Source organism: Pygoscelis adeliae, unplaced genomic scaffold (assembly GCF_000699105.1).
Source record: "Pygoscelis adeliae isolate BGI_AS28 unplaced genomic scaffold, ASM69910v1 Scaffold77, whole genome shotgun sequence".
NCBI lineage: Eukaryota > Metazoa > Chordata > Aves > Sphenisciformes > Spheniscidae > Pygoscelis > Pygoscelis adeliae.
In genome coordinates, this window is record NW_008825216.1 from 3,849,325 (window position 1) to 3,871,481 (window position 22,157).

Sequence of the window (22,157 nt, forward strand, 5' to 3'; positions counted from 1 at the left end):
TTTTTATGCAAAACCACAGGGTGCTTTAACTGGAAAGAATAGAGATTGTGGGAAGAGAACTTAGTGAAAATGTATTTACTGGTCATAATAACTTTTTTATGTGCAAGGCAGTTAGTTTGTGGATATTTGCATTCATTTCAGTGTTATTTATTTGACATCTCTTTCCTTAAACCTCTGCATATCCACAGCTCTTTTATGATGTGGAACCTGGGTGACAGAATGAATAAGCCTGATCGCTTGCCTTTTTCCCCTCCAATTAGGGAGGAAAAAATTGGTTAATTGTGTGTGCAAAATACTTATTTCAAAATCCATATCCACCTGTGGAGTCAGAGAGTTTGAACATAGGAATAAAAATTAATTGCACAAAAATACAATTATAGGAACTGTTAAAAACTGTTAAAAAAGTTCTATATAAAAATGTTGTTTGCAAATTATAACCATGTTTTGTTTTTTCTCTTTTGGCGCAGCCATTTCTCAGCATTGTCCTGTTTGCTTTAGCATGGACTGTGGGATTTGTAACACATTACATACTTCCTCAGCTTCGCAAGCATCACCCCTGGCTGTGGATCTCCCACCCCATACTTAAAAGCAAAGAGCACCAGCAACGGGAAGTAAGAGGTTTGTAATAAAATTCTTTTCTAAACAACGGATGCAATGATTTGCAGCTTGTCTTGGTTTTAAAAAAAAATAAAATAAAAAAGTCCAGAAGGAACAGAGCAGGGAGAATAAATTATGCTTTACACTTCCTTCTTTTGATTAGCATGCATAGCCCATCATTTCCATTTTTCCCTCCCCCCGGTCACCAGCAAATCTGTGAACCTATAGAAGTTGTCTCCTGAGACCACTGCACAGAAGAGCTGAGGCTGGGCAGGCACCTCTGGATTGTTTAGTCCAATGCCCCTGCTCAGAGCAGGGTCAGCTAGAGCAGGTTGCGCAGGGCTGTCTCCAGTTTTGAATATCTTCAAGCATAGAGACTCCACAACCCTTCTGGACAACCTGTTCTAGCATTCGATCATCCTTACAGTAAGAAAGGTGGGTTTGGTTGGGTTTTTTTTTTCTTATGTTGAAATGGAATTTCAGTTTGTGCCCATTTTCTTTTGTCCTGTCACTGGGCACTTCTGAGAACAGTCTGGCTCCATCAACTTTACCCTCCCCATCAGGTATTTATACCCCCAAAATGCCCCCAATTAATAAGATGCTCCCTGAGCCTTTTCTTCCCAAGGCTAAGCAATCCCAGCTCTCTCAGGCTCTCCTCCTACGTCAAATGCTCCTGTCCCTTAATCATCTCACTGGCCCTAAGTGGCCTTTCACAAGCCATTGTCTGATCTGCCTTTTGCTTTTACATTACTGTACTGTTACTTGCTGTGTTGCTTGATATGTTATAGTTCATGCTTAATACATTGGCATTTAATATAATTTAAAAACTTAAATGATTGATGAAATTGAGGCAGAATTTTTTCTACTTTTACTACTTTTCTACTTTTTTCTACTTTTCTAATTTCCATCATAATACTTTTAGAGAAACATTAAAATTGAAAGGAACTGTGAAATTTTCTTGAAGATTTGTTCTTGCTAATGTCCGCTGGCTTCAGCGGGTAGTGCCCTGATACATGTGAGTATCGGTAAATATTTTAGTATGTCGAGGTCTGATTTCCTGTTCTGATACAGTTATTTCTGCAAGCAGACAGTGTACTTTGAGAAGCATGGCTTTTTTTTTTTCCCCCTCCAGCTCTCATCTTGCCTTTGCTACCAGCCAAAAGCTTGCTTGTCATTTCTTGATGGAGCCTGTGCCTTAATCATTCTCAATATATGTTCCTGAGGTGTTTGAAGACAGTGTTCAGAACACAGTCTGCTGAGGGACTTTAGTCTGTTCTTCAACTAGACAACAAAAGAGTTCAGATCACTCTCTGCAGAACCATGCATTAAGGATTTAAATCTTTTTTTAAAAAAAAATCATGTCTTTCAGAATGATTACTTTCCAAACAAGGCTTGGGTATGAAAAAAGTACCCAAGAGACTTGATTGAAGGTTGCCTTTTAACTTTTACTGCAATACGCCAAGGAAAGTGTAGTAGAAATATAAATCTTACTAAGGATCATGCCCGACTGAAAACATTGTTCAGGGCTTCCTTTCCCTGATAATCAGTAATTCTGATGAATACCCAAGTTTTATTGTTCGTTACATCACTTAATCATAAAAGACTACTGTAGGATTTCTTTCCCTTGTCCTGATTGTCTGTCTTCATTTGTCAGAAAACATTGTTTTCCTAAATGCAATGATTCAGCTTTTGAAAAGGTTGAGGGTAGAGATCTGCCAGACTGATCTCCACAGATGGGTTTCTTTCTGCATTGAGATCAGCTGCATTTCCCATGCTACCTGCTGCAGGCAACAGGCTTTTTCCTTCTTTTGCAGTCCTCATTTTATATGTAGTCCACTTCCGCACTTTGGGGCTTAAGTATTATTGCAATGTATCTGTGTTGTGTGTTAGAAAACAAGAGTTAAAAATATATTATTTTTTTTTTCAGTCCCTTAGGCTGCTGCAGAGGCTTTTTATCATGTTCTGAGATGAGACAGGCTGAGGAAAAGGTTATGTAATCCCTTTGATAGATATGTCTGACAGGCTGTCTTCTTTATTTTACCCTGTAAGAAAAATGTAGGAGCCGAACTTAAAGGTTCCCTGTTTGTATAGAAGGAGAAGCTTGGAAAAGGACAGTGTCCTGTAGTTGTCAGGCGTGGACAATGAAAGGACAAATACACAAAACAGGATGTCTGTGAGGCGTTCCTACTGCATAGAATTTCGTTTTCAGCTTCCTAATTTTTGACAAGTGTAGTGCTATGGGGAGACAAATGATTGCTTGCAATTAGACAAGCAGCTGGTAGGGACAATTCCACAAGTTTATTCCTGGCTTTGTTTCATAGACTCTGGATGAGCTGTTCAAACTTTCAGGCCTTCCACAGAATAGCAATTATCAGACCGGTTCTCATGATGCCCGTATGAGACAACTCATTTATTAGATAACTCATTTATTACTTGTCATTGTTTTGCCTGACTGCAAGAAGAAAGGCTGAGGTCAAGATGTATGAGCTTATGGTAGGACGTGTAGAAAGTAGGGCAAGACTGAGTGAGAAAGAAACCCTGAAACACTAGAGACTATTTTTTCTTCTTCTTCCTCCCCACCGCTGCTTTTATACCCCATAGATTCATGTAAGCCATTTTCAAATCATCCACATCTTTCCCTGGGCCCCCTCTGAATGTGAGCTCTTTCCTTCTGTCTGCATTGTCTGCACACGTCTCTGTGCTCCTGCAGCTACCTTCTTTTCGGTCTACTTGATATGCACATCTCTTTATTCAAGCTTGAGTTCTTACGCAGAACTCAGCTTTGGGCAGCTAGATGAGGTTCTGGAGTGGAGCTCTGAGAGCAATTTGTAGTTCAGGAGGAGGAGAGAGGAACGGAGAATAACAGCTAGGTTCCAACATGGACATTTCGCTGCGTGTATGAACTTTTAGGAGGTGGCCTTTAGGTAATAAGAGGAGGAAATATTTTTACGTTATAACAAGAAACAGAAGTTGATCATATTTTCTGAAGGCAGATTTTTGCAAGAGTTCTGCCTTAGGTTAAGGTATTGGCAAAGCATGACTGAAAGCTAATTTGAAAGGATTGCTTTTAGATCTTTCTCTTTGAGCCTGTACAATATACAACTGTGCCTGTAGAACATACAAATCTGTTGATTCAGCATGTCGTCTTTGCCTGTCATTGAAAAGGTGTGTGTGGGAGGGTGGGATGTGTATACATAATTATTTTCATTTCTGCAGGGAAAAGTATTGGAGATTCAGTAGCTGGCATTGTTATTTCTGAGTCAATACCAAGTTCTGCCTTTTTGCGTTCACTGTTTCTCCAATAACCTTGTCTAGCTGAGCTCAGTTGAGAATAAAGACATTATTTTTGTCTGTGCCCAAATGTTTCTGCACTCAGTTCACCTAAGTTCTCATAGCAATTGAATTGCACAGAGCATTCAGTTCTTGTTTAATACTCATATTAAGCACTGTGATGTTGTTAAAAAAGTCTACTGCAAAAAAAAATATTCTTTACTGGTGAATGACGTGATCCTGGCAGATACTTTTTACAATGGCTGTTTAAGTGTTTTGAAAAACATCTGTGACAGTTTCTAGCTCCTGTTAATTCTTCAGTCTTTACATCTCAAAGGAGATTTCATTTATCAATTAGGTCAATGATATTTTGCAGTTTAATGAACAGTGTTTTGTCACTATAAGATGGGGAAGGAGAGGCACAGAGTTCAAGTGGGGTTCCCTAGGTCATCCACCAGGTCAGTGCCAGAGGTAGAGAGGGCCTCTCCAGAGTCATTACATCACTAAAAGTGCTATTTAATATAGTGACTAGTAATTGGATTGTGTAGAAACTACCATCTAGCACGTACCATCTCTTATCGTTTCTGAGCGTTTCTCATGAGTGCGGTTATAAGCAGCAAAACAGATACTCTCTAAATTCAGAGAACAGAATGATTTCTCTATTGCAAGAGAATTATCCATTGTTTCATAAATTAGTTGGTTGATTATATTTATTAATGTGAGCTAACTCATTTCTTCTATGGTATTGCAGAGCAAAAAATGCTGATAATTTGATGAAATGATCTGTTATCTGAATTTCTATTTCAGACGCTGCTCATTTGATGTGGTTTGAAAGGCTCTATGTGTGGCTTCAGTGCTTTGAGAAATACATTTTGTATCCAGCTATAATACTGAATGCCCTCACCATTGATGCTTTCTCAATTAGTAAATACAAGAAGCTTGGTATACAGTAAGTAGATTATAACTCAAAGCATGTGATTAGTAGAATATTTGGTTTTAGACTGAAGATTGAGAAATGAAATTTGTTTCTTAAATAAGTCTGTCTGCTTGTCACAGTGTGCTTTCATGTATACAATAATCATTGGCTTTGCTGAAAGAAAAAAGCAAAACTACCTTAGCACATTCTAAGACATGACTCCAGTGAGAGAGAGAGAAATTAAAAGATTAAAGAGCTATATAGAGATATATATGGAATGTCTAAATGTCAATTAAAAGCAAGACACGCTATACCAGGCTGCAGGTGTTTGATGGGCATAAACACAGTGGGGTAACTAGAATTAATCAGATGAAAATGAGAAGTCTAGGCTGGATATCAGGAAACATTTCCTAACTGAGGATTTTTAAGACTATGTCATAGTCTCCCAAAGGAGTTATCAGAAGCTTCACCACACAGGTCTTTTAAGGCAAGACTGAATAAAATATTCAACAGCGTAGAATGGTGGGTAGTCCTGCATTAAGAGTGGTTTGAGAAAGGTAGGGATACAAGTTTTTCCAAAGTCTCATGTCTCTGATATTAAGCAGAACTGGTGATGCTGATCCGTGGTCTCACAGTGTGATCCTTGCAGACAGCCTTTTATGGTAAGTATTTTGTTCAGTGACTTGCCTACTGCAGATATTCAGCAGGCTTAGTGACTGCAGTATCCCCAGTGAGCAGAGTTTCTGCAGTCTTTTTATCAGAATGACAGTGATGCAGATGATAAAAACAAAGAAACAGCCTGTGTTCAGGAAGGAAAGTTCCAGTAGCAGGAAACACTGCTGGAGGGGGGGAGTTCCTCAGTATTAATAATAATTTAGATTCTTAACTTTAAATATTAAAGAACTTTGATGTAAAAATTGCATGTTGTTTTAATTATTTTATCTCTCTTGAAGAGCAACACGGCTTTAGGGACTACACAACTATAAGGAAAACGTGGTCCCAGACTAGGGTGTTAGTCAAATTTTCTGCATGTTCCTCTCAGGCAACTACTTTTCCAGAGAGACTCTCACCAGTCACTCGGGGATAGCCTGTGTAGTTCCCCATTGACCTTTTTCCCCCAGGCACTTGGGAGATGCTAAGGCCAAGGTGTTTCAGGCGTTTAGGTGTATTGTCCAGGGTGAAACTGAGTTCACACCCATCCCTCTATTTGGTTCGGCAAGGCTGGAAGAACTAAAAAGTAATCAAAACGTCATTTGTCACTAATTAGCAGATGTGACTGAATACATCCACGGAGCAAATATGTAGGGTTAGGAAGGTGCTATTTTTACGTAGTCATTCCTCCAAGATAGATAGCACTTTGAAGCATCACCTTCCTCAAGTGTTCAGAAGTAGTGAGTCAGTCCCCCAGAAATCCTGAGATTAAAGAAAGTAATTACATTTGTCTGCCTCGGATTGTTTGGCCTGTAGGGTAATAGCATGATAATCCTTTCCTTCCCCACCTCCCTTGTGTCTGTGTGATCACCTTGGATTTAAAACCTGTGTTTTCTCCTTTTTCTTGTAATTGAGGTCTATCCACAACACTCCCAGTATCCCTTCTTCTCTGGCACTCCTCTTTAATATGCTTCCCCTACAGCTACTATGTAAATGCCATATGCAAAACACTCGTCCTCAGACCCTACCTCTTTCTCCTCAACTCTGTAAGCCTGTCAGGGATCCTGGATTCTCCTTGCTTCTTCCATATACAGTGTTACTGAGGGTTGTACTTTCTCTGCTTTAATACATAAATCCGTTTTCTGTTGTTGGAACATTCTTTAGTTATTTACCGCCCAAGGATCGGACCACATCGTACCTTAGAGAAGGGAAGGCGGCACTTTCCCGCTCTGTGTCTGAAAGTGTCTGAGGTGGTATGTTTTGCGTGATTTGATTTTGGAGTTTTTCTCAATTTGAATGTATTTTTTAAAGAAGCTTCATCTTGCTTTGTGATTTAAAGGACTGAAGCGGTTTGCTTCTTGAAGGAGGCAAAACAGCTCCTTCACAGTCAGGAGTTTGCTTGAGATTTCCAGACCCAGATGGCTATTAATGGGACCCATGCTGACAAGCTGAAAAGCCTGCCCGTGTTACCTGCCACAGAGGCTTCAGAAATAAGCCCCCCTTCTCTCTCTCTTGCTTTCTCTCTGCTGGGAGTTAAGGCCCCAGGAAAAGCATCTTTTGTGGCAGTATCTTTAAAGAAGAGGGATAATGAGCAAAATTTTTTTTTTACCCCCGAGAGCATTATTTTATAAAATGTCGTTTTTTTGTGAAATTTTCCATGTTAACAGATCCAGTGAGGAAAAAGTCTTCCTTTTGCTCTATGATCTGTAAGTTTTCCATGTGAAAATTCCTCTATGTTGCAAGAATTTTCTTCTTTCTGAAGAAAGTGAGATCAAACTGGTTCATACAGGACACACTGGGATGGCTTCTAGTGGCTTCCGAATCTATTTAGCTTAGTCGCTAGGCTTTCCATTCAGAAATCTGGGGCAAATTGAAAAGAACAGCTTTGACAAAGTGAGAAGTAAGGTCCACTTGGCATTTTATTCCAACAGTGATGTCCTGGTGATCCTTCAGAATGACCTGCACCAAATAATGTTGCATCTGCATTACGGAAGATACACAATATTGAATAAATATCACATAAAATAAAATCAGCCTGGAAAGGTACAGACTTATGAGCCTTGCTAGAATGATGAAAACCTGTTTAGAGCTTTCTGGCCTGTCAAGTGTCAGTCATAGCAGCGGGTATTCTCCTGGTTCGCAGCAGGATGGAGGAGAAGCTTCTATGCATTTTGCAAATACCTGGCCTACTTTGAGTCACTCATTATGCATTGAAGTCCCCATCTATTTTCACCTGCATCGAAAAACCAATGCATCTCCCAAAAAGTTAATGTGCTTAATTTACTTACGAGGAGTCACCTGGCTCTCAATTAACAGAGTTACTTGTACATGTCTATTAGGTTTGGGTTGTCTTTTCAGGAATAGATCCAGTATGGTTCTTGGGTGTCAATGTGCAAAGCTGCATTCCAAATATACTTGCTCAACTGCCAGAAAACCCTGAGGGTACCTAATATAGAATCATAGTATCATTAAGGTTGGAAGAGACCTCTAAGATCATCGAGTCCAACCGTCAACCCAACACCACCATGCCTACTAAACCATGTCCCTAAGCGCCTCATCTACACGTCTTTTAAATACCTCCAGGGATGGGGACTCAATCACTTCCCTGGGCAGCCTCTTCCAATTTTTGACCACTTTCTCAGTAAAGAAATTTTCCCTCACGTCCAATCTAAACCTCTTCTGGTGCAACTTGAGGCCATTTCCGCTCGTCCTTTCGCCAGTTACTTGGGAGAAGAGACCGACCCCCCCCTTGCTACAACCTCCTTTCAGGTAGTTGTAGAGAGCGATGAGGTCTCCCCTCAGCCGCCTTTTCTCCAGGCTAAACAACCCCAGCTCCCTCAGCCGCTCCTCACAAGACTTGTTCTCCAGCCCCCTCACCAGCCTCGTTGCCCTTCTCTGGACACGCTCCAACACCTCGACGTCCTTCTTGTAGTTAGGGGCCCAAAACTGAACACAGTATTCGAGGTGCGGCCTCACCAGTGCCGAGTACAGGGGCACGATCACTTCCCTGCTCCTGCTGGCCACACTATTTCTGATACAGGCCAGGATGCCATTGGCCTTCTTGGCCGCCTGGGCACACTGCCGGCTCATGTTCAGCCGGCTGTCGAACACCCCCCCCAGGTCCTTTTCTGCCAGGCAGCTTTCCAGCCACTCTTCCCCAAGCCTGTAGCGCTGCATGGGGTTGTTGTGGCCAAAGTGCAGGACCCGGCACTTGGCCTTGTTGAAGCTCATACAGTTGGCCTGGGCCCATCGATCCAGCCTGTCCAGGTCCCTCTGCAGAGCCTTCCTACCCTTGAGCAGATCAACACTCCCACCCAACTTGGTGTCGTCTGCAAACTTAGTGAGGGTGCACTCGATCCCCTCGTCCAGATCATTGATAAAGATATTGAACAGAACTGGCCCCAAAACTGAGCCCTGGGGAACACCGCTCATGACCGGCCGCCAACTGGATTGAACTCCATTCACCACAACTCTCTGGGCCCGGCCGTCCAGCCAGTTTTTGACCCAGCGCAGAGTCCACCTGTCTAAGCTGTGAGCCGCCAGCTTCTCCAGGAGAATGCTGTGGGAGACAGTGTCAAAGGCCTTACTGAAGCCCAGGTAGACCACATCCACAGCCTTTCCCTTGTCCACTAGGCGGGTCACCTGGTCATAGAAGGAGATCAGGTTGGTCAAGCAGGACCTGCCTCTCATGAACCCGTGCTGGCTGGGCCTGATCCCCTGGTTGTCCTGCTCATGCCTTGTATCACTAAATACTCCTGAATTTGACTTGAAGGTTCATTAGGAGGCTTGAGACACACTTCTGAACACGCCCAGAGCTTTCTGAATAAATCACTTGTCTCTTATCTTATCCTGACTAGAACCCAGAAACCCAAAGGTTTTGACCTGAGAGCTGTTTTTGCAGCATCCCCAGTATGTGATCAGGATTGACTTCACAAAATACTGCTTTGGTTTCCTTCCTTTTAAAAACCTGGATGGAGAAGGTAGTGCTGCCCATTTCATTTAACAAGAGTCCAACTGTTAAGCACTTACCAGGAAAGCAGAGGCTATGGGAGGTTTGCTCTTGATTCCTCCTGCTTTGGTGGTAAGGAAATTCTTATAGGAGTTGGGGAATCATGTGTTCCAATTCCTGCTCCTGACCCTGTTCCTGTGTTTTTTAGTGGTTGTTGGATAAAATACAGAACCATGCAAGTGTTCATGGTCTGCAGCCCAGTACTGTGTCACATCTCAGGGAGGTGCTCGTTTACCCAGGTGATCTAAAAATTAATGTCTGAGACCTTTCTAGGACCTAACCCCCAGAAGAGGCTGTATTATCAAGAGATCGAAATTGCTGTCCAAGCAAGACCATCTTTCTAATTATGTAAAGTATCTTAAAAACAAAACTTTAAAATGTGAACAACCTCAAGTCTCTAATTTCAGATATATATCCAGAGACTGGAGTGGTTTTTTTTTAAATTCAAGGAGTGCCATCATGTTACCTCCATCTTTCTTTCTCCTGTAACTGTATTTTCTGTTCTTACACAGAAAACTCTGTAGTTTTCTGGAGAGTTAAAAGAGGAACGTTATCTTCTTGGAGATATAGCAGCAAGCACTTTAAAAATTAAAGATTGGACTTCTTTATTTTCTGTGTGGTCACTTACTATTTAGAGTTCTTAGCTTAATTTCACGCTCTGGAATATAAGAAGGGAGTGTAAAATGCAGACTGCATGCATTTTACAACATATAGATGCAACACAATTTCTTTTCATCTGATGAAGTAATTACTGTATAGAATAGATGACCTTCCAATCAAGACCAATGGTAAGAATTTTAAGCACTTCATGTCTATGGGTGTTTCTATCCAGAATTTTGGCATTGTGTGTAATGAAATTAGGAGAATAGTTATAAACTCTGTCATCAAGTGAAATTTCTAGTAATAAAAAAATCAGTAGTGGGTTCAAGACTTTTTTTCAAATTACAGTAATGTATTAATGGAAGTGCCAAGATAATTCCAAAACTGATATTTATTTTAAGAGCTATATAAAAATATCCTTTCTAGATTCTTGGTTTTTAATAGTCAATGCTACTGTTTTTAATACAGAGTTCGTTCTTTATTACAGATTACAAGTGTGTGATAATGATAAAGGAAAAATATGAAGTTGCACATGGGTCAAATAAATGTGATTATTAAAAGAACATAGGATTAATATCAGAAATCAATAAGATGTGTAGATTTAGATATACATAGCAATCTAAAATACATCTGGTACAGCTATTTGTATTTAACAGCTTCATAATTTAATGCTTTATGACTTTGACTTGATTAGGTTTTTCTTTCTCCCTTTCTTACAGCTGTGATATTATCCTGATAACAGTTGCTGGGATGAAACTCCTCCGCTCCTCATTCTGTAATCCTATTAATCAGTTTGTTACTTTGAGCTTTACGGTAATCTTCTTCCGATTTGACTACAGAGACGTTTCAGAAAATTTCTTGCTGGATTTCTTCATGATGTCCATCGTGTTTCATAAGGCAAGTTTTATAGCTGATGCCATTTCTTTGGAAAATATATTTCATAGCTTTATTTATCTTCTCAGTGTCACTGTGCTGATCAATATGTGGTAGGATTTTCTAGAAGTAATGAATGCCTATATAGACACAGATTATTGGTACTGTAGAAGAAAAAATCTGTGACCTGAAAACAAGGTTCCAGGTAAATGTCTTCTCTGGTTTTGTGCAATGTTTTGCATTTACTTTTTGTTCACGTGTTGCTATAGAAAGTTCAGAGTTGTTGTTTTCAAGAGAAGAATCCTCAATGAGTTGGAAAGAGCCTCTTGGGTCATTAGTGCAGGGCTGCCCTCCAGATCAATCGCCTGGTGTTTTTATCTAGGTTTCCTTTGAATGCCTCTAGTGTTTGACTCAACAACTTCCTTTGGGAAATTATTCCATTATCTAATCATCCTCATGATAATAAATGTTTTCCTAATGTCAGCGTTAACATTTTTCTTTTCCTATTTTCAGTCTGTTATCCTTGTGATGCTGCCCTTAACCTTAACCTGAGAGCTCCTTCCTCTCTTTTACATTGTTAACTCTTGGAGCGCACTCTAGTTGAATTTGCTTTAAAAAAAAAACCAAAACCACCACAACTTTCTGTATCAGTCAGATCAGATTCTGTCTTGATTTGCTATCTGTGCTGTTCCACTGAAAGAAGCAGGTTTAACCGATACCTTGATAAAACATGAGAAAGTATTGAAGACTTGCCTAAAGCTTTTACCAATTCTTTTGTATTTTGTTTTGTTTTTAAACTTGTTGGTCCCTGACTGCCATAACGTATGTCTCAGTTTGTCCAGTGGTAAGTCTGGTGAGGTGTGTGTTTGTGGTGGTGGGTTTTTTTGTGTTGGTTTTTGGTTTTGGGTTTTTTTTTTGTCAGGCTTATTTGCTCGGTTTCTTTTTCTAAAATATTCCTACTACATGTGTGAATATGACTCAGCTAGCACCACTTAATTTCTGAGAGGAGAAAGACATGGAAGTTTGAGGCTTCCTAAGGAAAGGCCCAGTTCATTTGTGTTGTGTTGGGAGTTCCCAGTCATTCAGGCAAAGAGTGAAGCAGAAGTTAAATGCTTTTCCTGGTTTATTTCTGTGCTGCTGTAAGGGTCCCTCCTACTCAGAAAGAGCCCGAGGTCCCTCACTTTTCTCTGAACTCTTGGACCACACTCCAGCAGGAGCTTCACCTGCTTCAAGCCTTCAACCCTCAGACCTGTTCTGCTTTCTCTCTGCTGGGGTGAGGAGGCAAGGATTGGGGAGGGAGGGCAGAAGAAAAGGAGCAGAAGAGACACAAAGCCCTGCTTTAAAAGGAACCCCCGCCCCATGCTCTGTGATCCTAAAATAGGGTTAGAGTAATTTTTTAAGCTTCTAACGTTGGAGTGAAAGATAAGCAGTGAAACTGATGCAGAGGTTGGTAGCACTGTGGTAATTTTCAGTATTTGTTGCATTACTGTGCTCCCTAGAGTAAAGGGTGCATTTCTATTTCCAGAGAAGATTGTCAGTGATGTGCATCAGTGGACATCCTATGTCTGGATAATGGCTTATTTAGTCCTAAAACTCATTCTCCAAACATCTTTTTACAGGATCAAAAAATTAGCACCTCAGAATTGAAAATGTCGCTATTCATTAACTCTTTTGAAAATGTTGACCTTGTGAGTGTATCACAAAATACAGGTGTGGATTATTGCATGTTTTTGGAAGAGAGATGTAAAAGCTTTTCAGTGTTGTTTTTTGGGAGTTGCTTGGCTAGTTTGAAGCTACTGTTTACAGTAGAAAGACTAGTGATTGCAATATGACTGAGATAATGAAGGATGCATACCAAATTAAGTAGAGATGTTTGCTAGAACTACTACTCTGCTAGGCTGAAAGCTTGTACTACAGACATGTTTTGAAAATGTAGCTTTAGCATTGATCTTCCATTTCCTTCGTATCTAATAATATCTGAAATTTTGCAGGTCATCAGTTTATCAAGTGGACTTGTCCCTGTTCCATTTTAAAAAATTGAAATTAAATGGTTGAATCATTTATATTACAAAATCACATGCACAGTTACACAATGATTATTAAAGCCAATCTGAAAAACAGCATTGCAGATGATAGCAATTAAAGTTCTATTAATTTAAAATCATAAAGGGCATAAGTTTTCTTTACCCTAATTAAGGTCTCAGCTTTTGTTAGCTCAATATTGTGGAACTTTAGTAAAGGATATGGTCACTTGAGGATAAAGATGATGTGTGTTTATTCCATACTATAGGCCCTAAGCAAGCTGCATCCACCTCTGTTCCTAAAAGCTTTATGGGTCTTCACAGATTCTGTCCGTCTGTAGTTCAGTCATTTTTATGTTTGCAACTATTTTTAAAAATAAAAACAAAACCTGAAATCGTTTCTATTACCATGACCTTTGGCTATGCAGAACTTATTACACAGTCATGGCTGATTTCTGCTTACTCATTGAAAGTGTCAACTTACCATCATCTGAATTAGGGAACACTAGAAGCGCTGTGCCTTAGTCATAGTGATGGCAATTTTTAAGCATGGTTACCCCACAAAAAAATATTTGCATGCTCTCTAAGCACTGTGGTAGTAAGCATTTATTTTCTTCTGCCAGGCACTGGGGAAGAAGGCATCTAAATTCAACAGACATTCATAACTGCACTAGTGACTCTTGAAGCAGATTATGTTGAAAAAACCTTTGCTAATTATGTTGGGTAGAATATTTCTGAATATCTCACTGATTGTGCTTCCTTCATTTTCCCCATTGTGCTGTTGATTTAATGTAATTTAGTCAAATCAGAAGCTCCAAATGAGCATATTGCACCCTGAACAAGTTGAGGCATGGAAGTCCGAATCGCTGCTCACAGATTTTTATCTCTGTTTGCAAATAGCCAAGTCACCCACACTGGGGTAACACAGAGAACAAGAGAGTCTATTCAGTTCTATTCCTGAGGGTTTTTTTTAATCAACCTGGATTTTTTGGTCTTTTTAACATCATAGGACTTATTAATGTGACACAGTTAATTCACTTCTTTTTAAAAAATCATTAGCTGTTTACATCTTGATAAGTTACAGAATGTGAACACTTAATGCTAAAAGTTGATTAGGCATATGCAGAGTGTGCTGTTTTGTCTTTCAAATTGCCATGGGAAGGGAGCAAGATAAACATTTAGGAAAGACTTTCTTATTTGTTTTTAAGAATGATTGCAGCTTTCAGTTCAAGCGGAACAGGACTTCTCCATCTTTCTTATGCGAAGACTTTCCACGTAGCCAGCCCAGTTTGTCTCCCTGGCTACAGCCTGGGATTCTTTTGTCCAAAACTCCCGTTGTCTATATTCTTTAAATCAGAGCTGAGTGGCCTTTTAAAATTATGATTGCTTATTCAAAAATTGTGGGTGTAATGCTTTACAGGAAGTCAAACCGGATAATCGAGACAGTCTCCTTGGTCTACATGACTCAGTGTAAACTTTTCAAATGAGCCAGTTGTTCTCCCTGGACTTTTTAGGAGGTGGCATCAGTGCAACGGTTAATAAGAATGTCCATATTCGTTGAAAATGGAAACCCACAAATAACTGAGAACATATTCTTCATAGGCACAACAAAGATGGAATATATAACAGGACGTAGGAGATTTCTTCCTAGACTTCCAACAGTAGGAAAAACTCTAAGACTTTTTCTGTAATAGGGTAAAAAATGTGGGAATATTAACCAGTTTGGGGGCATGGAAAGAATAAACTATTTGGGAATGATGAAAAGATGGACCTTTCTTCCACCCTTCTGATGTCTACTGACATAATACTTAACTGAGGAAAACCCAATGTACACAACACATACATGAGAGGAAGAGCATATGGATGGTTAAGTGCATGTCATCTAGTCCATCTTTCTTCAGTGCAATTAAAAAAGAAAAAAAGGAATGTGTCCAGTGCTGCCCTTCTGGGCAGATGCGTGAGCTGCTTTTAAAGGATGTCTGGAATAACAACTGTTCAAGTCGAGAGTGAACAGGTATTGTTAAGTGTGAAGTAGAAACCAATGCAAATCATTCAAACAGTGAGGATATCGGTTTGGAACTGACTGAGTGTTAACAAAGATGCTCAGGGCAAGGCTTGTCCCCAGCCTTTTTTCTGTGTTCTCTTAAAGATGTGGCTTTCCATTGCCTCCAGTGCTATGGGCATCCTCTAAGTCTTGCTGGTCGAGAGGGGTCATAGTGTCTCCCTGAACTGCTTTTGGAACCTCAGGTGGTGCTGACGTTGAGCTGAAGGAGCAAAGACAGCAAAAAAACTTTGGTAGTGCAAATGTGGATGCTTCTGGTTGTAGTGTGCTCTTGGCTACTACAAAAAAAAATGGTGTGGGTTTTTTTTGCCAGTCTCTTCACTGCTGGGAGCAACCAGCAGCCTGTTGGAGATTCCTGTATGCCAAACTGTGTTAAACTGGTTCTTTTACCAGCGACTCTTTCAATTGAGAAGTGATAACCGGCTTTGGAATATGCATTTTTGCCAGATCCGTGTAGCTTCCTTTAAGCCCTAAAGAAAGAGCCACCCCTAGCTTACACACTTACCTACTACAAAGATCCTGATGGGAATGATAAGACCCAGTCTCATTAACCGTCTGAAGTATAGGACTACAACTTCTTGTCTGTTTCAGTGTCTTGTATGCTACTGGCAGGCAGTTTAATGGCCTCTTAATTTGTGTGTGTGGATGAACTAATTAGCAATACTAAAATATGAAATCACCTTATATTTTCTTATAGTCAAGTCCTCTGAGGGTTCTGAATTTGTCTTCATGCATAAGGAAAAATAATCAAAGAAGCAGAGCTTGTTAAATTTGCCTTCATTAACACTGAATTCATTTGCCTAAGTACTCTTACCCCTGCTGAGCTCACTTAAGAATACAATTTCCCTCTCTGATATTTTTTCTTCTTTCCCAGAATACATTTTCCAGCTAATAAGGAATCTGCATTTTTTATTTTCTTATAAGATTTTTTTTCTCTTTCTGTATACTTCTTTTTGCCGTAGTAGCCAATGTCACACATTTATGAAAGATTATATTTATGTCAAAGTAACTCCACTAAGACAGCTAGTTTGTAACAACCTGCCAGACCTGTGCTGATCAGGCTTAACTTTCAACATCCACAACACAATCCCTTGGACAGGAAAGAAATTATGCGTGTCATCTTATTTTCCTTCATTTTATGAGAAAGTGCTACCAAGTGCATTGACCTTCTTGGTGCTTTGTTGAAGTCAAGTAATTAACCTATTGGATCTTTTTATTGCCTTTGTGGCAATAAAACTCTTGGTTAGTTGGCATGTCCCATTGATTTAGGTGCTACTTATAAGTCAAAAGCCTCATTCTTTTTCCTGTCCCCTTCTGATTTTTCACCCTTCTCTAAATCTGATGTTTCACTTCAAAGCTTCTGGCACTAAGTCGTTAATTCATATTTTAATCCATTTCTTGCCATTTGTGCATACTGAAATCCAATGTCTTAATCAGCTGCACCCTCTTGGCTCACAGCTGTTTCCTCAACTTTTGATATTTGGCATATAAACCCTGTTAAGACACTTTCTGCTGAGTAAAATACCAAAGGCTACATCTGATATTTGACAGGATAATCCCAGTGGTATTTTCCATAGACTCCTTAACTCTCTGGAGCACTGTATAGTTCATGTTTCCTTTTAATGTTGGAGAAATGGTTTAATTGCTTTTTCATTCAGCCTTCCATCACTGACCTCTTTGTCAGACTTCATTCCTGACACTATTCCCAAATTGCATTTTCGCTCTTTTTTTGTGTGTTTTTTCCTTTAGAATGGGACAAATGCACTCAGGGAGATGTACACCCGCTCCCTGGCTTCAGTCTGGCTCACTACGCACTAAGGACTATATTCACATACTTTCATGCTGATGGAGACGTGTTCTGTATCTGTTGATGCAGGCACTGAAAGAGAAATCTTGAGAATCTGGTGCTTCAGCACACAATTTACTCTGTGCATTTTTTTATGTCCACTTTTAGTAAAGTAAATTGCCGGGGAAGATACAGTCTTGGCAGGAGCCATGCCTATGAAGGCTTCACTGAAAAGGCTGGATCAGTGCAGCTCCAGGTGATTTATTTTGCTTGTCTGGCCCTCTGCAAATTAAGCTGATTAGCTCTGATCTTGTCCTTTTTGCCCACCTCGGGAGATATGGGAGACAGTTTCTTACAGTACCACAGGCTCCTTCCCTGGGCTCTTGCTGTCAGCTAACAGTGTTGGAAGAAGCAGCCTCTGCCATGAGCAGATCCAGGGCTGTTAGGTTTTATCATCATCTTACTGTCATAATCCTCATCGTACTTCTGCCTGACGGTTAATATTTAACTTCAAATGTAAGGCTTCTGAGGCTTGTTACTCAAATTGTTTAAAACGTGCCTGTTTTGTACACTGTTGATGTTAAGTGCTGAACACTGTGTTTCAGGAATGTATTCCTCCGAGGTTTGATATCAGAGCCTTGGACTGATTGTTTTTTGATCCTCTTATATATGTTGCATTAGACAATGATCTTGAAATCCCACAATATAAAGGCTTCAAATGTCTGTAAGCAGATGCAAATAAAGACAGCCTGGAAAGTATTTGTTGTAGATTCAAACACAGTGCTGTTCAAATACACCAATAGAATGTCACAATGACTTAAGACATAAGCATTAAAAAGCTTTAATATTTCCAGTAAATCTTGTTTTGTAGGACTTCATAGGTGAAGTTTGTTTTCAATAGCATTAAATAAAAACCAGAAAGTAAGTCAATGATTTGCAAAGCAAAGCCGTGAACTAGAATAAAATTATTCCACCTACGTTTAATTTCATATCCATAAACACATACATACTCACAACTTTTCCCTCTTAATGTATCTTAATTTTTATTGACATAAAAAAAAATTACTAGTAGCTATTAGAATTTACTTCCAAGACTTGGAGCTACCAATTGACCAGAAGTAGCTTAATGTGAAAAACTAAATACCCACCTAGCATCTGAGAGTCTGAGTTCAAATCTGTCTCAAGTTCTTAGGATCTAAACAGAAATATAAAGAAATACCTGTTCAAAGCGGGAAATAATTGCTTTCTGCATGTAACTTTTTTAATCTCTCAATTTTGTGTTGCATGTAGAGCATCTAGCCATATGTATATGACAGTTATTTTTGTTTAAAACCAATTTGTACATATACTTTTTTAAAACACAGCAAAATTCAAGCTTAGCAAGAAAATGTTAATGTTTATGCATTATTTAGTCCCAGTATTGCCAAGGAGTCTGCCCACACAGAATCCCAACAGATGCTAAACAGATAGAAAGACTGCCAAAAGCTGAAAGCATTGCGCAGTCTCCATCTCATATTCAGTGTCATTTAAATTCAGGTGTTAATCTCTGCCTAGTTCATTGAAATCTACCAAACTGAGAAAAGGAGATCACGTTTTAGTGATGTTTCAGACTTCCAAAAATCTTTTTTTTGTGTATGTTAACTGATTTCCATTAACTTCTAGTTTGTAATGTTACTTAAATTTGGTTAAGTAAGAATAACCAGATTTAAAAGAAATACTGAAAAGATAAGTCTTTGCCTTTGCTTTGTTTACAGATATATAGAATACTAGCTTATGTGCTAGAGGTCTGTAGAGGCTTCAGAACTCATAGAGGACTTAAGGATGATTAAGATGACAAAATGTGTGTGTTCACATAAAATAAAGATGACAGCAAGATGCATGTTCTGCACTTTCACTTGATAGTAGTGGGAATGTGCTGGTTTAAATTCACTGAATATACTGATAATTTAAACTCTTTATCAAAGACTTAAAAACTGTTTACTGTGCAAAACTGTCACATGGGTAACAACATCTAGGAATATTAGAACTTTATGTGCCCTGAATAATATATCATTTTTCTGCTTAGTGAACTGTAGAAAACATTGAAGATCTAAGAAGGCTTAATAAAAATACTCTTTTATAAATCACCCTAAACTGTGATGGAGAAGTCTTAATGAAAAATTAATCTTTTATACATGTTTAAGGAAATCGTTATAAAGAGAGGGTTAAAACTCAGCACAGGTTTTTTGTTTTGGGTTTTTTTTACGCTTTCAGTTTAGATGGGAAGGTTCCTCCTTTGTATCTAGCACTGTTAAAAAATATACCTCACACCCTCAGGAACAAGTTATTACCCTCATTCAGACAAAACTTTACTGAGGATAAACTGCGTATTTCACAGAATCACAGAAGGGCTGAGGTGTCCCATCAGGTCCCATGGAAGTGGTTTTTGTCTAGTTTGCTTAAATGTACCCTTAATTAACCCTTCACTACTTAGGGTGTCTTCATTTCTCCATGCTTTCCCACAGGTCTCAAGGGCCTGCAATTCCTGAAGTGTTACCAGTAAAGACCAAGGCAAAGAAGGCATTGAGTACCTTGACCTTCTCCATGTCCTTTGCCACCAGGTCCCCTGCCCCATTCAGCAGCGGGTCCGTGTTTTCCCCAGTCTGTCTTTTGCTGCTGATAATACCTGTAGAAGTCCTTCCTGTTGCCTTTCACTTTCCTCACCAGATTCAACTCCAGATGGGCTTTGTCTTTCCTAACCTTTTCTCATCCTAATTGTTTCTGACAATTTAAAAAAGATGTTGAAGGTTTTCCTCTTAAGCTAGTGTCTTATTATTGAAGACTGAAATGCAGTTAGTTGTAGCTGAAAAAACAGCATGACTGTTTCTGAGGATCAGCTTCCTCCTATTTCTGAAGGCAATTTTTAGCAGCTTCAGTTTCTGTGAGAAAAGTAATAGTGCTTTGTGAATCCTTGGAGTTCCTATGTCAGATATAGGAGAAAGTATGTAGTAAATTGAATAGAACTCATAAGAAGCAATATTTTTTCAGATGTTTCTAGCAAAACAAAAAAGAGAAAAAGTAAAGCCAAGTCCTCTCTTCCTAAATCTCTATATTGTAGTTGCTGGGTGACATCACCTTTAACAAGTATAGTTAGATATGTAAAATGCTAATGGTACGTTACCCTTAAGATGTTTTGCAGAATGTGCCCTGGAAGTGGTAATTTAAGAGGTAATAAAGGCACTTGACAACTCTTGATGAAAGCAGTAGCTTGAAAATCACACACTTCCAGGCCTTTAGGTGCAGTGTCATAAGGCTCTCAAAAACCGAGAGGTTCGCTAGAGCGCTCTTCTTACGTTCACATTCTTGCAAATGGAAACGAGTTCCATGGCTTGTCTTGTAGAAACATTAGCCGAGAGGCAAGTGTTGAAAGAAACAACAGCAAGTTCAAGCAGTGGTGAACGTAGAAGTAGTAGGACTTGTTAGAAGCAACAGGGAACTTGGGCTCCATGGTCTGTTTTGCAAGAACGTGTAAATATTAAAGAATGATTAAAACGATGTAATGGAACAAGAAGCCAGAAGGGTCTCCTCCTGGATTTGGTTTCCTAGCAAATGCAAAACCTGAATTTTATTTGAGGTTTGAAAACCTTTTGATGAACCCTGAGCTTTGAGCACAGCTGGGGTGATTTATGGCTTTGTGATTTCAATCTGTAACAGGCAGAACTTCGCTGGGTTGTGCTGCAGTTTTGAATTTTTGAGGTTTCAGATGTGAGTCATTAGCTTTTTCAGCCCTTCACGTAAATCTTTTAGCAGATAGAATTTTTCTTCCAGCTGTTCATTCAGACATTTCAGATAAATAAAAATTAAGCAAAACAAAGCAACCCCACGGCCTGCTAAACAGGGTTCAAATAAATAAAAGTCAGTTCTAGTTTCAGTTCAGTTTTACTTGCTTACTTAATCTAATGTTGTAGTTTTCAAGTCACATGTAGTATTTTTGAGAGAAAACAAAGTTGACAAGATCTGAATTTCTCATACTTAAACTAAGTAGGGGTAACCAGGCTGTGCCTTGAAGAGATCATAACAGCTTGTTTTTATCAGGGCTTTGCTGGTTTTAAATAGTATGCCTGTGCAAAGTTAACATAATCTGTATTTTGCATATTGTTCCTAATTTGAGTCATGCCAGAGCACAGAAAGCATGTGAAGCACTGCTTGTATCTCAGCTGGAAGGTTTATCAGTTATAACTGCAGTTAGCATGACACAGAAGCTGCTTCCGCGATTGTTTGGTAGCACAAAGGCCAAAACACATTAATGCTATCAGTCATTCTTACCTCCTTCCCAATTAATTTGCAGTTATTTACAACAATTCATACAGAAGCTCAACGGAACATCTTGTTAGGTGCATTGCTGATGTGGATACAGATGGCCAAGTGTTACTTTGGGGGTGGCAACCTAAGGACAGATGAAATGAGTTAGCCAGTGAAGGTGCGTCCTCTCTGACGGTCAACATACTAGTAAATGAAGAGTGCCTAGGACCATTTCTGTCCCTGAGGCCAGCTGTCATGGGGAAGCTTGTGTCCATGCTAATAAACTCTCCCAGTCTGTAGGCAGAGTAGAGGTATGGAACTGTCACCTGGAAGTGGACCGTGGAGGGTTTTCATTCAAAAGGATGCCTGGGGATTGCTTGGAAGAGTGCTAGCTGGGCTAACCCAAAACCTTCCTAGGGGCCTTTATAACAATTTAACAACATACACAATACCAGTGCCTGGGAACATTCCCTGGAAGCATTTCATATACAAGTATTGATATAGCCTCAATGTCTTTCAGGATGTTGGCAATGTCTTGTTTTTCATTAACTCAATTAAAAAATTTACTATAGGAAATTCAACGTATATTTGCTATATGAGCATGAAATATTTCATATACTCCTGTTTCACTGTCAGCTTCTGTGTGTGTTGAGCACTAATGTCTATTGATGGCCAAATCTTTTCTGACAGTTTGTCAGGAACCTACTCTGCAATATGAATCTGATGGCCCAATGCAGATGAGACATAAGATCTGTTTTGGCCTGATGCCAAGAGAGCTGGCAGAAGAAAAATGTATTCTAGGGAATAAGTACACATCATTCTTGAATCAGAAACTGCTAGTTGCAGCACCAAGTGTATTTTACAGGAAGTAAAAGTAAATTCAGTGTGTCTTTCAATTTGTACCGCGCAACAATAAAAAGTCATATTAATGCAATGTTTTCATGGTAGGATGATTTGATCTTGAAAATGCAGCTACAATACATGGTTAATGCCAAGTATATGCTTACATAGTGATGGCATCTCCCATTGATTCAACAAACGAAAATGTTGTGCTCTTGAGAAATAAGTCTGATTTCCATGTGCAGAGCCAC

At 39.4% G+C, this 22,157-nt stretch overlaps 1 protein-coding gene across 1 annotated transcript in view; it reads left to right on the forward strand.

The window, feature by feature from the left end:
- PCNXL2 (pecanex-like 2 (Drosophila)) overlaps positions 1-22,157 on the forward strand; it is a 155,156-nt gene that overhangs the window by 73,489 nt on the left and 59,510 nt on the right. The window contains exons 19-21 of the mRNA XM_009329229.1: positions 468-618; positions 4,675-4,816; positions 10,763-10,940. Of these exons, the coding sequence (XP_009327504.1) occupies positions 468-618; positions 4,675-4,816; positions 10,763-10,940 (471 nt within the window). The remainder of the gene's footprint in view (positions 1-467; positions 619-4,674; positions 4,817-10,762; positions 10,941-22,157) is intronic.